Source organism: Anguilla rostrata, chromosome 7 (assembly GCF_018555375.3).
Source record: "Anguilla rostrata isolate EN2019 chromosome 7, ASM1855537v3, whole genome shotgun sequence".
NCBI classification, from domain to species: Eukaryota; Metazoa; Chordata; class Actinopteri; order Anguilliformes; family Anguillidae; genus Anguilla; species Anguilla rostrata.
The window spans coordinates 28,996,412-29,016,367 of NC_057939.1; the positions used below are offsets into that span (position 1 = coordinate 28,996,412).

The 19,956-nt window shown below is 42.2% G+C and overlaps 2 protein-coding genes across 6 annotated transcripts in view; one reads left to right on the forward strand and one right to left on the reverse strand.

Annotated features, from left to right (window-relative positions):
• The window catches only part of rad9a (RAD9 checkpoint clamp component A), a 72,864-nt gene extending 72,184 nt beyond the window's left edge, over window positions 1-680 (forward strand). For all 3 annotated transcript variants that reach the window (XM_064341932.1, XM_064341933.1, XM_064341931.1), the window contains exon 12: window positions 182-680. In XM_064341932.1, coding sequence (XP_064198002.1) covers window positions 182-292 — 111 coding nt within the window. In that variant the 3' untranslated portion in view covers window positions 293-680. The remainder of the gene's footprint in view (window positions 1-181) is intronic.
• On the reverse strand, window positions 503-19,611 carry tbc1d10c (TBC1 domain family, member 10C). 3 transcript variants are annotated; one of them, XM_064341914.1, is made up of 10 exons: window positions 19,472-19,611; window positions 18,877-19,021; window positions 16,534-16,633; window positions 16,044-16,151; window positions 15,466-15,572; window positions 15,186-15,300; window positions 9,615-9,680; window positions 9,174-9,363; window positions 4,110-4,267; window positions 503-3,748 (listed from the first exon to the last, which is right to left on the reverse strand). In XM_064341914.1, exons 2-10 carry the CDS (start codon window positions 19,014-19,016, stop codon window positions 776-778), a joined length of 3,957 nt encoding a protein of 1,318 aa, XP_064197984.1. In that variant the 5' UTR covers window positions 19,017-19,021; window positions 19,472-19,611; the 3' UTR covers window positions 503-775. The 3 variants fall into 3 exon arrangements, with proteins under 3 accessions (XP_064197984.1, XP_064197983.1, XP_064197985.1); XM_064341913.1 differs by having other exon boundaries at window positions 18,877-19,090; XM_064341915.1 differs by having other exon boundaries at window positions 503-2,163; window positions 2,290-3,748; window positions 18,877-19,611.
• Window positions 19,612-19,956: the final 345 nt, after the last annotated feature.

Below are 19,956 nucleotides of genomic sequence, written 5' to 3' on the forward strand. Positions count from 1 at the left end.
ATTCCAAATTCTAAAAGTCTTCTTGGAATTAAAATTGGGGTTGAAACAAACTGGAATTAAAATAAATTAAGGAAGACCTGACTACATGTGGTGAATTCACATTAAAATAGGTTTTAAAAACTAATAAATAAACCCTCTTCCTAGTAATTTCCACACTTTTATTTTTTTTGTTCCCCTTCAGTTCCACTCCCTCTTCTTTGGTTCCATGCTGCCCACTTCCTCACAGACGCTGCGAACCCAGGAAGTACTGGCTAGTGACAGCGAGAATGAAGAGGAGGACTCATCCTTCTGATGTCATCAAGGACAGAAAAAGAGATGGAGAGAGAGAAAGAAGAGGGGAGATTTTTCTGGTGTTCAGGTGTTTTAGCCCTAGTGTTCTAGACAGAGAAACAGGAGGAGGCATCCTACACTCTGCTTTTCAGACTCTCAGAGACCAGAGACCCCACAGAGAACAGACAAAAATGTGCCCCTGCATGCACACACACACACATGTATTCACATACACAGAAAAATGTAACTTCTGCTTTATTATACCATTGAGCTGTGAAGACGAAATCCAAGACTGAAGAATTAGAATAAAGGAAAAAACTTGGAGTAATAATTTCTGCTATTTTGTATTAATGTCAACATGGATTTCAATTAATATACAAACTCAAATTAAAATATTCTTATTTTCCAGATTTCTTGTCTTATCTACATTCTGTACACTCCAATGTTTCCAGTTTATGTCTCTCTCTCTCTCTCCCCCTCCCCCCACCCCCCATTCCCTGCATCTTTAGAAGATTGTGTCAAAAAATGGGGCAGAGTTTCTCTTGGAACCTGGTGTTGTACAGCTGCTGTTTCCAGGGCGAGGAATATCACTGTGTGCATGAAAACTCTTCCCCCTGGTCTGCGGCTTCTTCCTCTCTCTGTCCTTCTCTTTTTCCATCACCTTCTCTCTTTTCTTCCTGGCCTTCTCTTCCTCTCTTTCCCTCCTCTCCTGCTCCCTTCTCCCCCTTCTCCGCTGCTTGGAGCTGAGGCCATCCCCAGCCACACCGGATGCTGCCTCAGCCATGGCCATGCCTGATCCGGCCTCGTCCATACCTGACCCTTCCCCGGTCACGCCTGGTCCCACCCCATCACTGAAGTCTTGTATAAGTATGGTGGGCACTGTCATTTTGGGTGATGATGCCTTATGGTTCTTCCCACCGCCATCTCCTCCCTTCCTGTCTTTGGAGCGGTCCCCTCTCAGCATACGAAAGAGAGCAAAGCGACGCGGAGTGTCCACCGGATTGGATGACGGAAAGGGGCTGCTCTTGTCCCGGTGGGAGGGGTCACGCTTGCCGATATCCTGGGGGGTGTGGTTGGACGGGCTGATTATAGATGTGGCTTCAGAGCCGGTGTGATTTGAGTCTCTGAATGTGTCCTCGGACAGTGTGCGGGAACGGGACGCTTTGCCGCAGGGGGCACGCCGTGGTCTGTACACCCCACTGCCCTTTTCCACAATGGGGCAGGGTCCTGCAGGGGAGGGTATCTGCCCAGATCTGCTCTGGTCCTCTGGAGAGATCAGGTCACCTTCTGGTGGTGTTGGGTCAGTCCCTGTGGGCTGGGCTTCTTCCTGATGGGGATCTCTTTCCTGGGCTGTCTGTCCCACCTGAGCAGGGAGGCAGGGCAGTCGCTCAGACACGCCCCCTGTGTGTCCTGGCAGAGTCTCACTCGTTGGTCCCACAGTGGAATCCTCGCTGTGTGTGGAGCTAAAGGGGATAACCTCTGTGAATGACAGGGCTTTGGTGGGCAGCTGTGGCTCAGACACAACATTTTGCTGTGAACCTGCCTCCTCAACCTGAGCTAATAATGGTGTTACAGGTGATTGCTCACCTTTGTCTAATACAGGTGGTCCCTCAACCAGATCTACTGCATGAGACTCTTCACTATGGCCTAATACAGGTGTAATAGGTAACCCTTCCACTTGATCTAATTTAGGTTTAACAGGAAACCTGTCAACCTCATGTAATACAGGTATATCAGGTAACCCTTCTACTTGATCTAACACAGGTGTAACAGGTAATCCTTCAGCCTCATCTAATAAAGATATGTGTAACTCCTCAACCTGATCTACAGGTGCAACAGGTAAATCCTCAACCTGATGAAGCACAAATGGCCCCTCAGTCTGATGTGCTGTAGGTGACCCTGCACCCTGATCTAATACTGGTGTAGCAGGTAACCCTTCAACCTGATCAAACACAAGTGTAACAGGTAACTTTTCAACCTGATCCAACACAGATGAGCCCTCAATCTGATGTGCTGTAGTTGACCCCTCTCGCTGATCTAACACGGGTGAACCCTTTTCCTGATCTAGCACAGGTGTCCCCTCTCCCGGATCTAAAAGTACAACTGGTAACCTTTCACAGCCTGCCTCTGTCCCACCTTTGGGGGCTTGCTCCATTTTGAGTCTCTCAACCAATAGGGAGGGGCTGAGCAGGTTCTCACTTTCAGTCTCCCCCTGCTGGGACAGCCCCTGTCCTGTGAGGGGGCCTGGATGGTCTCCTGCTGGACTGTGATTGCCTGGCACCCCAGTCTGGGCAGTGTCCCCGGAATGTCCCCCCTGTAGTTCCACATTTCCAGAGTCCTCTAGCTGCTGCGAAATATCCCCCTCAGAGCACCCGCTGGAGTCCTGCTCACCCTGGGGAATATTTCCCAGAGACCCATCATGATTTACAGGCAAGTGTTCAGACTGTTCTACCCACCTTGGGCTAGGGAGGACCTGTTGATTAGACCCCTGAAGTTCCTGAATACCAAGATTATTGCAAGCAGAGCCTATTTGCTGCTTGTCTGTCCCACCCAATCTGTCTTCTTTTTCCTGGCATAAGCCCACATCATCATTCTGCTCCAAATCGCTCTCTGGGCTCTCCACTGTTTCACCCCAAACCAGGGAGCTAGCGCTGGGTGTTTCTGTAGCACTGTGTTGAGCATAAATGCTGGTCCTGCTTATTGTTACAGGTTTTGCTGATCCACCAGGCCCCTCCATAAAGTTGGTGTGCGTCTGGCTCAACATGGCAGAACCTTCCACAATGCCATACTCAAGAGTCGTCTCCATGGAAACAGCCAGCTGGTTCGCTGGGCTGGGTCGTACCACGGTGTGAGGTATCGGTTTGGCATGGGTGCTGTCCCCATTCGTGGATCTGCCTGCTCCATCCTGAGGCTGGTCCGTGCTTGTATGGCCGTGATTGGGAGCAGTTCTGGTGCTGTGCTGTTGTGTGGCACAGTGTGGCAATCCATCTGTGGTTTGGGCTGAGTTTCCTGCCATGCTTGTGAATGGGCACTTTAAGGGATCTCTGTGAGCTGCTTTATTGTGCTGCACCTCCTCTTCTCTCTCACTCCTCCTGCTTCTTTCTCTCCCATTCCCCCTGCCCCACTTTTCAGCCGCTCCTGCCTTCCCTCCAGCCTGCCTCCCTTGCTCTCGTTCTCCTGCTTCGCCCACTTCTCTTTTGCCTGCTTCTGCCCTGCTCCCTCTCTTCCACCTCTTCCTGAGGAGTGAAGGAGAGAGGGAGGAGGGAGAGCGCAGGGGAGGGAGGGAGAGGTTTCCCCTCTCTCTCTCTGCCCTCTTCTGCTGCTCCTCCCTCTCCTGCCCTTTCACCCAGGCCGCCCGGTAGCCATGGCAACGGTTGCGAGGGTCAAAGGTTGAGGATGGGCGCTCTTTTCTCCATCTCTCTAGCTCTCTCTCCGTCTCTCTCTCCAGGTCCCTGCCAGAGAGAGGGACTGAGCACACCTGAGAGGGAAATAGAGAGAAGAAGAGGGAAAGGGGAGAGGATGTTGCAAGAGTGAGAGAAAAGAATGGGGGAGGGAGATGGAGACAGAGAGTAGGAGAATTTATTTGCTGCCCATCACAAATTAGTCCCATAAGGCCCAGCGCCTAGTCTTACACTAACACAAGTACTCTTTTACACTAACCCTTATGCTAACATATGCCAACTTTTAGGCTAACATTTTTGTTACCTCTTATGCTAATTTTTGTGCTATCTGTTATGCTAACTCTTATGCAATGGCTTGCTGGTTCTACTGCTCATAAAAGTCACAACTTTGCCATGGATCTCACACGTTGCAGAAGGGGTGGAGTTGGACTGTCTCACCTCCTCAATGAAAGTGTCGTCCTCTGGTGGAACCTGGGCCTTGATGCCGCGTAGTCTCTCCAGGGTCTCCATTTGGCCTTCACACTCCTCCCTCTGGACTTGCCGCCCTAATGCCCGCCGTACCAGCACCACTGCCACCTGGAACAACACCCGTACACCTGCAACAGAGGAGAGATAGACAGGCATTACTGCATGGCTAGTGCAACCAGAGGGTTTCACCACATTTTTAGCACAACATGAGGGTTTCATTGTGTGGCTCATACAGCCTGGATGGTATCACCACATTTTCTGTGAAACTTGAGAGTTTCACTCATAGACCGTATAAAAATATGGACGAAGTGCTTCATGACATCACCCACTGATTTGCTATGGTTAGTGCTCACTGGCGCATGAAGCCCAAACTAGGGCGCAGCCACATTGCCCGTTGCAACCAACGCAAGCGCAGTGGAGCGAAAGAGTGGAGTCCACGACTACAGGAAAATCCACCCCGATTACTTTACATGGTAATTAGACACACCCATAACAAGCATGGTCTTGCAACCATAGAACCATACTGTCATAACATTTCAAAAAAGTTAATTGCGCAAGATACGTTTAGTGTTAAAATATTTACATAGAAAAATAGATAAAATAGATCACTAGCTAGTTAGCTTACTAGCTAGCTAGTTTTATAGACAGATAGATAAGAGATCTAGATAGCTAGACAGATATATCACAAGATAACTAGCAAGTTAGCTAGATAGACAGATAGATCGATAGCAAGACAGTAAACTTGCTCCCCCTAGCTAAGTAAATCCCACTAGCTTGTCTTCTTAAAGAAGCTTCAAAACTGCTTACAAATCTGATTTCACCAACAACATATATAAATTATAAAAGACGAGACTTTATGAGAATCAACTGAAACCCCAAAATGGTCAGAAATCGCGTTTTGACATAGAACCGTTTATCTGATAATGTCTCAACACAGCATCACACCTGCTGCTGAAGAACTCTGCCTCGCTGCGAGGATGAGGAGATCCTTATGGTCATACGGTAGTTGGACAAGCCATATTGCACGCACTGAAATGAACTCAGATTTGGGAATTTTGGCAGAATTATTTTTAAAAATCAGACCCAGGGGAGACATTACAAGGGATGGGATTAACTAGTTAAACCATCATTTCTTGTGTAAAAAATGTATTGACTTTATATTTCCTCAGAGAAAATTGGCCTCTTTTCAGACTTTCCCCATTGACTTAACATTGGGTGGGTGGGGTTTCAAGTTCTTTTTGCAACCAGGCATTGCAGTTCATGCAGTAGCCACTGGGGTAAAAGGCTTCACTAATAGAGGCGAGTTGTTGCCCCTTGGTTTCATTGCATGGGTTACAAAGCCTGATGGTTTTACCACATTTTTGTACAACCTGGGGGTTTCACTGCATTGCTAGTGCAGCCAAGGGGTTTCACTGCTTTGGTCGTACAGCCTGGATGTTTTTTTGTACAGTTTCTCTGTATGGCTAATACATCATGAGGAATTTCTTAAAAAGACCAAAGCACAATGACGTCACATATAGCGTTGCAAAGTGTAAATTTTGGAAGGGAAGTTAAGCTCGAGAATTTTGGGAATTTTTCACAATTTCAATATAAAAATCTTACCTTTTAATAGTGAACTTATTTGGGGGGGGGGGATACACATAAAAAGCAATACTAGGTCTTATGGCATGTTTTGGTTCAAAGTATGCCTATTCTACTAAACTCCTCAAAAAAAGTTTGGGAATTTGTGTTTGGTTGATCATATCTGTTGTCACTGTATTATTAGCATTTTAACTTATATCATTGGAAAGCCTGTTCATTTCCCTTTACAATGATGTCCCATTTGTAAGGATCATGCATTTGTATGTTGAGCAGCACAGCTGATTATGTGGGTGGGGTCCCAGGTGAAATGTGCCAAATTTCCCTGCCAATGTCAAACAGTGTATTCTCCTGTTGTATTCTCCAGTGTATTCTCCCAATGCTAATAATACAGTAACAACAGAGATATGATCGACCAAACACAAATTTTCAAATAATTGGATATAATTATATATTTTATATGTTAAATAAATACTCGCTTATACTTACTTTTTATTTTGGAATCCGGCACTACTGTCACCTGGAACTACTTTCCACCATACCAACGGTAACAGTTACACCACACACCAGAGACGTGTGACCAGTAAAGTAAGAGCGTTTTTTTTGAAGAACGTTTGCATCATGCCTAAAAAGAAGTGCAAATCACTGTCGGCAAGTCAAATGCAAGAGATTTGCGTGAGGTAGCGAATCTCCAGAGAAGTCAGGTAAGAATTCTGAAGTATATTGCTGATTCACCGCTTGGCGTTAGCATGCTAATAAAGTACCTAGGTAGCTAGCTCAGCATTCGTTTTTCATGCTTCTTGCGGTCGGCGCGGTCTACACGGTGCAGACTGTGAACGTCAGGTCATTTCATAGTTATTGCGGTCAGAGCGGCTCGAAGAACAAAGTTCACGTTCTCTCACCATAGCGACGCCAGTCATTGCAACGCGGTCTATGCGGCCCCAGTCTGATTCCTCACCATGACAGAAATGATGAGCTTCCTTTCACATTTGTCAGGCGACAGTTCCCCGTCAGGCTGGCTTTCCCAGTTAGCATCAACAAAGTTCAGGGAGAAGAAAATTAGCAAGTTGGCATCTACCTTCCTCAGCCTGTGTTCGCTCATGGCCAGCTCTACACAGTCTTCTCCAGGGGAAAGAGAGCCACCAACGCGCAAGTTTTTATTGAAGGAAATGAGGACGGAATAACAGACAACATTGTGTATAAGGAGCTACTATAATTCTGTGTAAGTAGCTGTAATTTGGCATCCTACCCTACCCTTTATATATATATATATACATATTGTGCGAAAGTCTTAGCCACCTGTAAAAAAGAATGCTGTACAGCTAAGATGCTTTCAAAAATAATGAAATGAAAGGTTATAAATATCGAAAAAATAATATAAAGAGCAGTAAATAGTTAAAAACAATCAATGTTTGGTGTGACCACCATTCGCCTCTAAAACTACATCAATTCTCTTAGGTGCACTGTCCTGCAGTTTTATAAGAAAATCGGCTGGTAGGTTGTTCCAAGCATTTTGGAGAACTTGTCACAGTTCTTCTGCAGAAGTTGGCTGTTTCGCTTGCTTCTGGCTCTCCAGGTAATCCCAGAGACCCTTGATCAAGTTTTTATCTGAAAAGTAGTCTATTACTTAAAATATTACTTTATTTAACAAAATACAAAAATGTATATATTATATTTAAAAATCTAGGGTGCCTGAGACTTTTGCACAGTACTGTATATATATATATATATATATATATATATATATATATACTGTCAACAAGCCCTAAAGTTTTGTATGGACAGTTTTCCTTTGTTTCTTTTTTACTCTTTAACTTATATGTAATACAATATATATTTCTATCCTTCACCTTATCTGTTTGCACAATCTTGGGGGGGCCGAAAAACTGTGTATGTGACAAATAATTACTATGACCTTAATACAAATATACAATATTATTATTACTGTTTTATAATATGACAGTTGCGTGTGTGTACTTTTTCGGATATGTGCCATGCCCCTTTCGTCGCATCCCTTCCAAATTCACCATTAATACTGCTTGGGGGTCTGCCCTTTGCACAGGATATTTTTAAGGGGTGGGGCCACAGGGTCAAGGGGGTTCAGGGGAGGCTGTGGGTGAAAGCAATGGCGAGGGCTGGGGTACAGGGGCAAAGGTCTCAGGGGTCAGGGGAGGGTCAAGGGAAAAGGTTGCAATGCCCAAAGGGCGCTTTGTTCTAGTTTAATTGAATTGTAACCATGCACTACATTCAGCAGCGCACTCTTCCGTCACACATACTGATAATTTGCCAGCATCCCTTTAAATAGGAATTCAGTAAAATTACAACCCTCTGCATGCACAGTGCATTCTCCCATCACATGTGCAGCCCACATATCTGCCAACACTACCGCACTGTCTGAGCCTACATGCTTTCAGGTAAGTTTTTATTATATTACTGGAGTGAATATATTTTATATTTTTTATGATATTTCAATGAACCGCCGGATAGTAGCCTAATACAAAGTACACAGTTAATACCTTGTTAACACCTTCTGCTAGCTAGCTGTTACCATGTGATGTAGCTTGATTGAGCATGCTAATTGAGGAGTTTTAATTAATCTATTTCCATTCAATCTTTATTGTAAAACATTTATAAATGAGTTGTTCACTTTAAACCCTAAGGCCTATTCTGACAGCGGTATTAATTCAGTTTATCGTTTAGTTTATATTCGCCAATTAAAATAATACATTTCGTCATGTTTTTGTTTACAAAAGTGAATTGTTATTTCGTTATGTTTTGTTTTCGTCATGAAAAAGGGGTCGTAACGAATATTTTTTGTTGACGAAATTAACGCCGTCTGATAAGTAGGCTATTTTTATCGCTGTGAAGCGGCATGGAGACATCGTATAAATATTGGTAATTTTGGACAAGCAGTTGGCTCCTCTTCAAAACTAGCCCGTCTTTGGTCATGTAGTGTGGTGCCGAAGTCACTTGGCACTACTCACAGTATACTGCTCGTCATTAGAACCGTGGGGTCAACTGACCCCTTGCGCAGTAAAATTGGATGTATTTTGTTAATGTTTATTCCACACATCTGTCATTCCTTGACTTTTTCTAAAAACTCTGTTTACTATCTATGTAAATAGAATTCTAAAACAACACTCGGAAGACTGTTTTTAGGGGGGGGGGGGGGTTAGGTGTTAAGAGAAAAGTCTTTTTTTTTTGGAGGGGGGTCATAGGGAATGTTTGCAATTATGTCTGCTTATGATATGGTAAAAGGTTTGTTTCTATCTGCATATGACATGGTAAATGCAGCCTGAGCAAATAGGGCTATATTTCCATTTTATTCCCGTTAATTCCCATAAATTCCTATTAATTCCCATGGAAAGTTTCCACCTTGAATATTCCTGGAATTTTGCAACCCTAGTCAAACACCAGTAAAGGACACAGAGAGAGCGAAGAGGATGAGGGACCGACCGTAGCAGAAGAACAGGTCCCAGACTCTAAGCAGGGTGCTGAAAGGCAGGTGTCGGGCATAGAGACACATCAGCCAGTCTGTGGCAAACATGAGTGGCTCTACACCATGTTTGAGCAGGTGCCTGTGAGCGGAGGGACACACCCTGTGCAGCACACCACTGAGCATGGCTGCGTCGAACAGCACACCCTCCTGTGGAAGGATCAGGTCAAAGTGGTTAGAATGAAATCATGCCTAGAAAAGTATTGATAAAGCGCCTCAGAGTAGAAGTGCTGATATATGGTCAGTTTGGCCTTTTAGCACAAATTGAGTGAAGTTAGGATATAGACAGGGGAAACTGATCTGAAATCAGCGTTACTTTCAGGAGTTTCATGAATAAAAAGACCCATAGGGACCCAGCTACCACAGCTGAGGTGTGAGTGGGTGTAGTACGGGGATCTCACCAGCAGGGGGCTGTAGTACCCAGGAAGGTATTGCTCACTGATCTGAACCAGACACCAGAATGCTTCCTAAGAGAGAGAGAGAGAGAGAGCACACACCATTCCACAGATGCACTGAAACATACAGCACTGATGTAGTAAGATTACTTTATTCAGTTTCTCACATAAGCCACTCAGAAATGAACAGAAGCAAAAAGATGAAAGCTTGCCTTCAACTTCAGTGAAATTGGGAGGCAGGCAATCATCTTAATATTTGCAGCCTTTTATTAATATTGTGACTATTATTATGATGATAATGATGATGAATATTATTAGGGGTCCAAGCAATGAAGCTGCTGGAACCCAACTGTTTTGTTCCACTTTTTATTAGGGTTCCAAGCAGTGAATCTGTGGGAACTGTACTGTTTTTGTTAAGTTTTTCCTTCTTTTTAGGGGTTCAAGTAGCAAAGCTGCTGGATCCCGATTGTTCTGATCTATTTAAAAAAAAATTTTATTAGGAGTCCAAGCAGTGAAGCTGCTGCGACCCTATAGTTTTTATTTCATTTTTAGTGGTCCAGGCTGTAAAGCTGCTAGAACTCTTGTTTTTGTTCAAATTTTTATTTATTATTGTTTTCTATTTTTTTTTTCCCTCCTGTGTTTTGGCTTAAAGGCTTATAATGTTTGTTTGGACAGGTGAAAATGGTGAAATTTGGTAGGACCATTAAGGCAGAGATCTCCTACGATCATTATTAAAATTACACAGATTTTATCCAGTTGGTGGAGCTATAGCGACCAATGGTATATTCAATATTTAAACTCATAACTTTTGAACCGATTACGGTAGAAAGACGTGAAAGGCTAGTGTCTCGGGATTCCTCTCCTCATGCTGAACAAAAAAGTATCTTGGACAATCAAAGGGCGTATGATTAGATTTTTTGCTATTTTGCATTCCTATTTTGCATCCTCAACTCCTCTGAAGGTGACTGACCAATTTGCATGAAACTTGCACTGATATGGTCAGGGGACACTTTTATTTAAAAGCTATATTAAAAAAAGTGAAAAATTCAATTGCAGTGTTGAACGGTTTAAAAATGTAGAAACGACAGCTAATTTTGTGTCCATGTAGGAAAGCTAATTGAGTCTTACTGTTTTGAATGAGCTTAATTGCTATTATACCTTGTCATGATGCTTTCCTCATTTTAGGGATTTTGGGCTGTTCAAATTCGATGATACTTGGCACAGTGGAAGACAATTATTTGCAGATAGTGCAAAAGTATTTTTGCCACCGATTCATCACTTGAAGGCGCTATAATAGTCTGTTAAAAATTTAGTTTTTAATCAATCATATCTCCTCCACTGTTCGACCTAGAGACTTGAAAACAGCGTCTGTAGTTGTCCCTTATCACAAAGAACAAATTTGCCTCCAGGAACCAGAAGACCAATGTATTGTATTTTCCGCCACTACTCCTCCTACAAAGATTAACAGATTTTGACAAAAATTGGTATTTTGCCTCACCTCACCTTTGCAGTGGGTATGGAAAAATATTGGTGAATGACAAGCAAATTAATCAGCAGGGGGTGTGGCCTCACAAAAATGCAAATATTTCCAAAACCGTTTGGCGTAAAGTTATGAAACTTGGTACATGTATTGACATTTAGATCAATACTGCAGTTGTGAAGTCATAGCCCAGTTGAACTATATAATGGTGCTACAGAGGTACAAATATAAACAACATTTAAATATTCACTAAAAATCACTGTTGCATGAAACAGGTCTGTAAGTTGATGGCTTGGTCCTAATGTAAAGTTCCTGTCCACCATCATTGACTCTCTGTGCATGTCAACTGCTCGGACCCTGGTATTCGCTGCTTGCAGCTATTACTATTATTTTTATTATTATTGCCTAAAACAGAATGGGCAGCAAAAACCATGAATCATAGAGCTATGAAACAGACGGATGACACATTAAAGTGTCTTAGTAAGGTGTTGGGACACCACAAGCTGCCAGAACAGCTTCAATGTCCCGTGGCATAGATTCCACAAATCTCTGGAACTCTACTGGAGGGATGGAACACCATTCTTACAAAAGATATTCCCTCTTTTGGTGTTTCAATGATGGTGGTGGACAGCGCTGTCTAACATATTGGTCCAAAATCTCCCATAGGTGTAATCTGGTGACTGCGAAGGCCATAGCATATGACTCACATAATTTTCATACTCATCAAACCATTCATCCTTTTGCCCTGTTGTAGATGGGGGCATTGTCATCCTGGAAGAGACCACTCCCATCAGGATAGAAATGTTTCATCATTAGATAAAGGTGATCACTCAGAATAACTTTGCATTGATTTGCAGTGACCCTTCCCTCTAAGGGGACAAGTGGACCCAAACCATGCCAGGAAAATGCCCCCCACAGCATAACAGAGCCACCAGACCCCCTCTCTGTAGAGGTCAAGCATTCAAGCCTGTACTGTTCTCTTGGTGTACACCACACATGCACTTGCCCACTTGTCAAGAATATGGTAAAGGCTGACTCATCTAACCATATCACTTTTTTCCACACCTCTGTGGACCAGTGCTTATGGTTTTTGCACCACTGAACTCTCAAATGTGCATTTGTGTTTGTAATGAGGGGTTTATGCACTGCAATAATACGCATCTCTATTGTAGTTGTTGACAGACTGTTCTTGCTGATGCAGTCTGATCACATCCTGCATTGACATTCTCAGTCACCTGAGGAGTTCTACTTCAGTTTTTCTTTACATATCGCACTAATGCACGTGAATCAGCGTCATCGAATGTGCACTTTCCACCACAATTTCAGACCCTATTTACTGATGTCACTTCAGTCACTGTTCCTATTGAATCTTTGTGACTGTAGCTCCTGCCATCTGTGCCTCAATAATGAACCCTCTTTAAGTACTTAAATATTTTCCTCTTGTTATCTTGATCTAAAACCAAAATCAACTGAGCCTGCTCAGCATATTTGTACATGCTACAGAGCATGATAGGATGTTAATTGTTAAATTGTACCATGCAGTACACCTTTTTGGATGCGCCTGCATTCATTATGTTTCTCCACTCATTTATTCAGCTTTTTCCTTTAATTTGTCACCCGTGTGTATGTTTCTATGTATGTTCCTTCACCAATGTATGTTCCTCCACTATTCAGGTTATCGCAATGAGAACTAGTGGCCAGATGATGGCATGTAACACATCCATCAACTTTTTGGCCCATAACTCCTGAACCATGTAGGCTACAATCATAAAACTTTTTCCTCAGATTCTGTGGGTCATGCCAAACAAAATGTATACTCCCAATTTATTATGCATATGCATACATTTTCCATCATTTTTCATTCTTTGCAAAACATACTGTTGCAAACTAGTCTGGGGCAGGGCCATTTAGGCTATCCTCACCAAGTTAGGCTATATATATTTCCATGGGCATGGCCATTTTTACTTAAAAAGCTGTAATGCATGAATGCTATGTCCTCACAATGCAATCCTCACAAAAACTGTTCAACCATTTGACCAATCAGGCTGACATTTTGCATGCTACACCTCTGTAAAGGCCTGCACCAGGATTTCTAATGATAAAATGATAACTTATAAAAATGGCCATCAGCCAATCAGATATCAGCAGCCATTTGACAGACTTAGTGGGGGATCATCGTGGAACTTGTGAGTACATTGACCTCTTGACTTGGTACTCCCTTGTAAAATTTAGTATTATTCGGCCATTAGGGGGTGCTATATCAAATATGAAGGTTTTCATAGAGCATGACCGTGGTTTGTGGGAAATCCTAAAGTTACATCAGTAGATCTTGCTCCTTCAGGTGAACAACTTTGCCTGAAGTAACATCTGCTATCATTTTGTTTTTCGCCATTAAAGTCTTTTTTTTTGCAAAACCTACTCCTGCAAACTAATCTGGGGCCATTTGGCCTATTGTAAACAATTTAGGCTAGAAAGAGTCTCTGGAGTCTGAACCTCAATAATTATATTTACAAAGTGTAATCTTTTCAAAACAATATGGCCACCACATGTCAATCATTTTTTTTGGGTGCGGCCATTTTTTACTAAAACAGTTGTAACTCATAAACGCCATGTCCAATCCTCACAACATTTGGAATATAGGTAGTCTTTTTGAGAAAGAACCAAATAAGTATGAATTTCTACAACTCTTCATTTTTGACTCAAGAAACAACATTGGCAGCCATTTTGTTTTTCCACCTGTCACATGCCAGCGTTATACCCCTGGGAGGGAGATGCAGCAGTGCTGGGAGACACTCTTGGTTGCCGCATGGAAAGAGAGAAAGTGCACCCACACAAACACAAAATCTAATTAACGACCCTTCCCCCTCACGGGTTCCAGGCAAAAACAATAAACTAAAACAACAAGCTAAAATAGCAAAGACAAAGGAAAGTAAAACAGCGTGACCACTTTCCCGTGCGCCACCTATAGCTGGCCCGCTTTCTAGCTGGCACCAGCTCCTCCAACTTCCCAGTGGCGGATTACTTTCTTTTTCTTTCTTGCTTGCTTGAACAACGCTCCAAAATAAAACGAAACAAAAGAATCATAACAGTGCTCTCGTTGTGAGCTCCCGGTCTTGGCCCCGAACTGTGGAGAGCAGCACACCTTTTACCACCTGGGCTAATTAGCTAATGCAACCCAGGTGCATGTGCTCTCTCCACCAGCTGGCTCAGCCGAGACCAATCCGCTTCTCTGGCGGATCCAATTCAACACCACCATTTTGAATTTTTGACATAAACCAACTGTCGGGAAATAGTCATAGGACATTAAGCTGACTGTCATGAAATTCGGGTTGAAACTTAAAAATTATTGAAAAAAAAATTTTTACTTTCAAAATAATATCGGCCACCATATGCAAATCAACAATTGTGGGCATGGCCAATTTTACTAAAACAGCTGGAACTCTTGAAAGCTTTATTCGATCATCAGGAAACTTGGCGTGCATATGCAGTGACAGACTTTGAGGCACTAATGAGGCATGCTAATTTTGCTGGTATTTTGCCAATAGGTGGCGCTGTATGAGGAAAATGAATAAAAATTCCTGTAGCTCCTCAATTGCTGGACAAAGCAAGTTGAATATTTGCATGCTTTGTCTTTCCACCATTGGATGTACAATAGAAAAGGCATATCTGAAAAAATATAGTAAAAATGAATAAAGCCAATTAGTTGTGAGTAGGCATGTGACAGGTTTAGCAATGGGTGAACATGAAATTACATTTACATGTTCATGTATGTTTACCTCTAAGCTACAAAATACCATGCTAAATTTTGTGACAGAGACTGAAAATTGGACCATTCATCCAAAATGTGTCTTTACAGCTAAAAAATACACCACTTGCTGCCTATTAATTACTGATTGCGGTTGTATTTTTAGTTATTATTGATGGTTTTCATTGTATTAATTATTGTTTGTAACGTTGTGCAAGTGTTAAATCCAATGCATACATTGCCGTCTTGACTTGATCTTGGTGCATGCCATTCATTTATTCATTTTAATTACATGTAATGAAAAACACAGCTACATAGAGTATGCACACAAACACACAGTGCAGAACTTTACCTCAGCAGGCATAATCATCAAAAGCACTGCAGCCACAGGTCCTTGCCCCTGACAGTACCCCTCATCAGGCCTGAACTGCGTGTAAGCCTTCAGGACCCGAAATAGCCCCTGTTGCCTGCCCAAAAAAAAAAGTACACACAAACAACTTTGAGGTAAATAAGAGGAGCTGACTGTGTCCAGGGTTTTTCAGCAGTTGTGTTTCATAGCCTGTAATTCAGGACAAATCACTGAACACCATCTTTGTGTGATGTCACAAAGAGACACTTGAAGAACCCTTTACCCATGGCCGTCTCTAGAGAGGAACATCTCGTGGAAAGGGAACTGCCTGTCAATGTCTCTCTCAATCATATCCACCCAGGTTTGCAGGGCAGGGGAGGAGTCAAGTGTCTGAGAGGGTGGAGAAGAGTTGTTGAAGGATTGCTTTGGATGAACATTAGATTATACCACAGATATTCACAAAGAAGCAAAGAATATGGTCATAAAGTGTCTCTCATCTGACAGTCTCTCTCACTTGGTAAAGTGTCTCTCATCCGACAGTCTCTTTCACTTGGTAAAGTGTCTCTCACCTGGCACAGTCTCTCTCACTTGGTAAAGTGTCTCTCATCCGACAGTCTCTTTCACTTGGTAAAGTGTCTCTCACCTGGCACAGTCTCTCTCACTTGGTAAAGTGTCTCTCATCCGACAGTCTCTTTCACTTGGTAAAGTGTCTCTCACCTGGCACAGTCTCTTTTACTTGGTAAAGTGTTTCTCATCTGACAGTCTCTCTCACCAGGTAAAGTGTCTAATCTGATACAGTCTCTCACCTGAAAAAGTATCTCACCTGGCACAGCCTCTCTTACCTTGCATAGTCTCTCTTACCTGGTAAAGTCTCCTGTTTTTACTCCTCCTCTCTGTGGCATAGCAAAGTAGAGGCCAACACCGAGCCCTGAGAGATGCTGGGATACCCTTCCGACACTGTTCTTTCACCTGAACAAGAGAGAGAGAAAACTGAATATGTTGCAGAGTGCTTTTGTTTAATACAACTATCCTTTAAGTACTATTCAACAATAAATGCAGTTGTAGTCATTTGAATTGATTTGGTTTGATTTGGTAAAGCCACTTGAATTGTTGTTGTTGTGCACTCATTTCTAGTTTCTAGTTGTGTGTTATGTATGTTTGTAGTTCTGTCATGTCATGCCAATTAAGAATTTGAAAATAACTGAAAGGGGAAGGGGATAAAAGATATTTGAATCTATAACTTCATTACTCACATCTTACACAAATCACTCAGCATTTTGTCACCTTGTTCTGTCATCAGGGCTCAATCCCCAGCAGTAAACATTATTGCTTGGTCCCATTTGTACCTCACCTTGTTGGTCTTCTTCAGCAAAGTGTGATCCCATTGGCTGATGATGTTCAGCCATTTTGTCTCCCTTTGTCTGATCACCTCAGGGGGCGGGCCTTCAGCTCTGACACACACAGCGTCAATACAAATCAACACACAGCATTGTAACACAGAGATTTCATTGTCTACAAGCTAATTAATGATTTATTCCAGTCCCCAATGAGTTAGAGTACATTTAGGCATCTAGCAGATGCACTCTTTTTAAGAGTTTCACACACACAATTTATACAGCTGGATATTTCACTGACACAGTTCATGGTAAATACCTTGCTGAAGGGTACAATGGCAGCATCCGAGCTGGGAATCCAACCCACAACTTTGAGGTCTCAAGCTCAGTTCCCTAACCACTGTACTACACTGCCACCCAAGCAGTCCCCATTCAACAACACAGGTGGCCTTCAGCCAATCAGATTTCAGGGGAGAGAGTGAGGAGTAGTAAGTATCTGCTGAGCTTTCACTCAAACTCAGGACTTTCCCATTAAAAATAGCTGAAAAGGACAAATTCCACAAAGACACAAACTGAGGATGTGTGGAAAAATGAAACAAATTATTTACAAAAAAGAAAAGATGCTGGAGTGCTTGATATGTGTTTATATCGTGTAATATAACTCCAAGTATAGGTAGCAAGAAAACACGATCCCTAGATTAAAACAAGAAAGAGAAACCAAAGTTCTGTTAAGGAAAAATCTAATAAGGCAAGAAATTCACACATTCTTTCCAACAAACATTTGTAGTTTCATGGGACTTTAAAAAACACCAGTATTTGACTACTGCTTATGTTGATATCAGCAATATATTCGACTTTATCTCACTTAAGTTACACAAGACTGTTGGCAATACACAGTAATACATTTCTATATTCATTAAGGGCAAGAGATAGCTGTACACTGCAGAAAAGTGTCTTAACCGGTGTTTTGGTCTTGAAATAAGAATTAAAAACTTGTATGACAGTGTCTTACCCCATTGGCAGTGTACAAAACCACCACACAGCAAGCAAGAGGTGCCTGTCCATCAATATTCCTAAATAATATCTGCACTGCAAAAACCCAAATATAAGTCTCAACAAGTATTTTAGTTTGACAGTTTTTAAGATTTTAAGTCTCATTACAAGACTAAAACACTTGTTAACACAGTGTGAGTGAGTGACCACAGCCCAAGACAACAGCAGCACAACCACATCTGTCAGGAGAACATGTTTCTGCCAGTGATAAATAAAAACAGGCAATTGCCTCAAGACTATCTTTGATGACCTTTCTGGAGATACCAATACATGCTTCTATACTCTTGTGCACATGCAAAACCAGTTTAAAGTCTATCTGTAGCATGTTCTCATGTTGGTCAACCTGGGACCACTGTTGTTTTTCCCCCGAGTCCGCAACATTCAGTGCCCCCCCCCCCCCCCCATGTCTTGCTGCAAAATCAATTGCCCTCCGGGGACAAATAAAGTTTAAAGTTTTTTCTCTTACATTCTTGCTTTGAAGTGCTTTGAGCACTGCTTGAAAAGCACTCTATATTTTAAAGTTTTGATTTCTGTAAAATGTCATCAGTATAACAAAGACAGTCTCAAAGTTTACAGTAGCGAGTCTCCCTTCTGTGACCTTTGGACAAATGAGGAAGAAGGGTCACATCTCTGTCTAGAGTTCATGCCATCTTCTACTCTCAATTATTTAATTTGCCCTAATCATTTGTGTCGGCACAATTAAGTGAAATTTGGAAAGAAAACAACTGAATCACACAGATGAAGCAAGAAGCTGACATATTTGAGGTATTTTTTAACTTTTAATTAAAGGTAGCACCTATTCTAGTGTTCTTAAGCAAAAGCCAACAGAACAAATGTAAGCAACACACAGTAGCACAGCTCGGGCAAAGAATATTAAGGCCAAAAACAGTTATGTAATTAAAGTATGGCATGGAAGGCCCTTAGAGTATTAATTACTTTGAAAAATGTTCAGGTAGGTTGTAGTGGTTGTTTTGCACGGGAGATCAAATGTGGTGATGCTGCTGTCCTAACATTGTTTTTTCTTGCATTTTTAATGTTGTTCCATTCCATCAAAAACAGACAATGACCATTGCCTTTTTTTAAAAATTATGCATACAAAGGAAATGCAAATAATTAGGTTACAATATGTTTTACTTTTGTCTCGCACACACAGAAAACAGAAAACAGGAAACAGGAAACAGGAAAACCACACTCTGACAGTGCATGTGTTTTCATGAAAGCAAACCAGGATGTTGAGGAGGAGAGAACTACAGATGTGACAGTCTGTCTCACTGACTTAGCAGGCCATGCTTTGCTCGGATACTGACCCAACAGTAGAGCCGGTGCCCAGTATAAACCCAAAACGATCTGTCTCCGAGGCTGGCAGTCCAATGTTCAGTAGAGACATGTTATCAGAACTGGAACTGTCTTCACTATTTGGGTCAACCTGGGTCGACATAGGCTCCATAACGACTGAAAGAGAGACAGAGAGAGGAGACGGAGAGGGACAGCAAGAGAGAGAGGGGGGAGGGGAAAGAGAGACTAACAGGAGGCTACCACATTTTAAAACACCTCCTTACTAGCCTGTAAGCTCTTGGTCACTGATTATCTGTACTATGTCTCACCATCTTTACTGTGAATACCTAAAGAGCCATGTAGACCACAGATGCTTCACGCTTATTTCCCCCGTTTACCAACATACTGTCAAAACCCTTTAAATGATCCCACTCTCAGCACAACTACAGGCCTGTGATACACCATCAGTATTGAAGTATTGTATTTATGTGTTAAGGAGGAGAACAACATAATTCAAAACAGATAAGCATAACTTTGTATTTTTGTTAGTTTATTATTTGGTGAGTAAATTTTTTACTCTACTTCTCAAACTACAAATGTCAAAAATGAAAATGACGAATAAAATACCTCAGATTGTAGTTTCCTCTGTCAGTTCATTTAGTGAGAAGTTTGCTGGTGAGGTAATTCTGGTAAAGAAAAGATGCAGTAAAGCAGAGATCGTTAGCAAGGCAAGGGAAACTTCCGCCAAGAAGCCAGTGGGGGTGTGATGCCTGTGTGTGTGTGTGTGTGTGTGTGTGCACGAGCGCGCATGCGTGAGTATGAGTGTGTGTGTCTGTGCATGTGCGTGCTAGTTTATTTCCATGTTAAAATATATAATGTATAGATACAATGAGCTGCATAATGTTTTTTTTTCTTGATTTGGCTCTGTAGGCCACAATTTTAGATTTGTAATCAAGCTATTTGCATGTGGTTAAACTACAGACAGACAGATTCTTATCTTTTCTTAACGGGTATTATATATGTTTTCATTTCACCACGTAGAAAGCACTTTTTATACCTAATCCCCCCATTTGTTTGGGACAAATGACTTTGCAGGTGTTTTGATTAGTCAA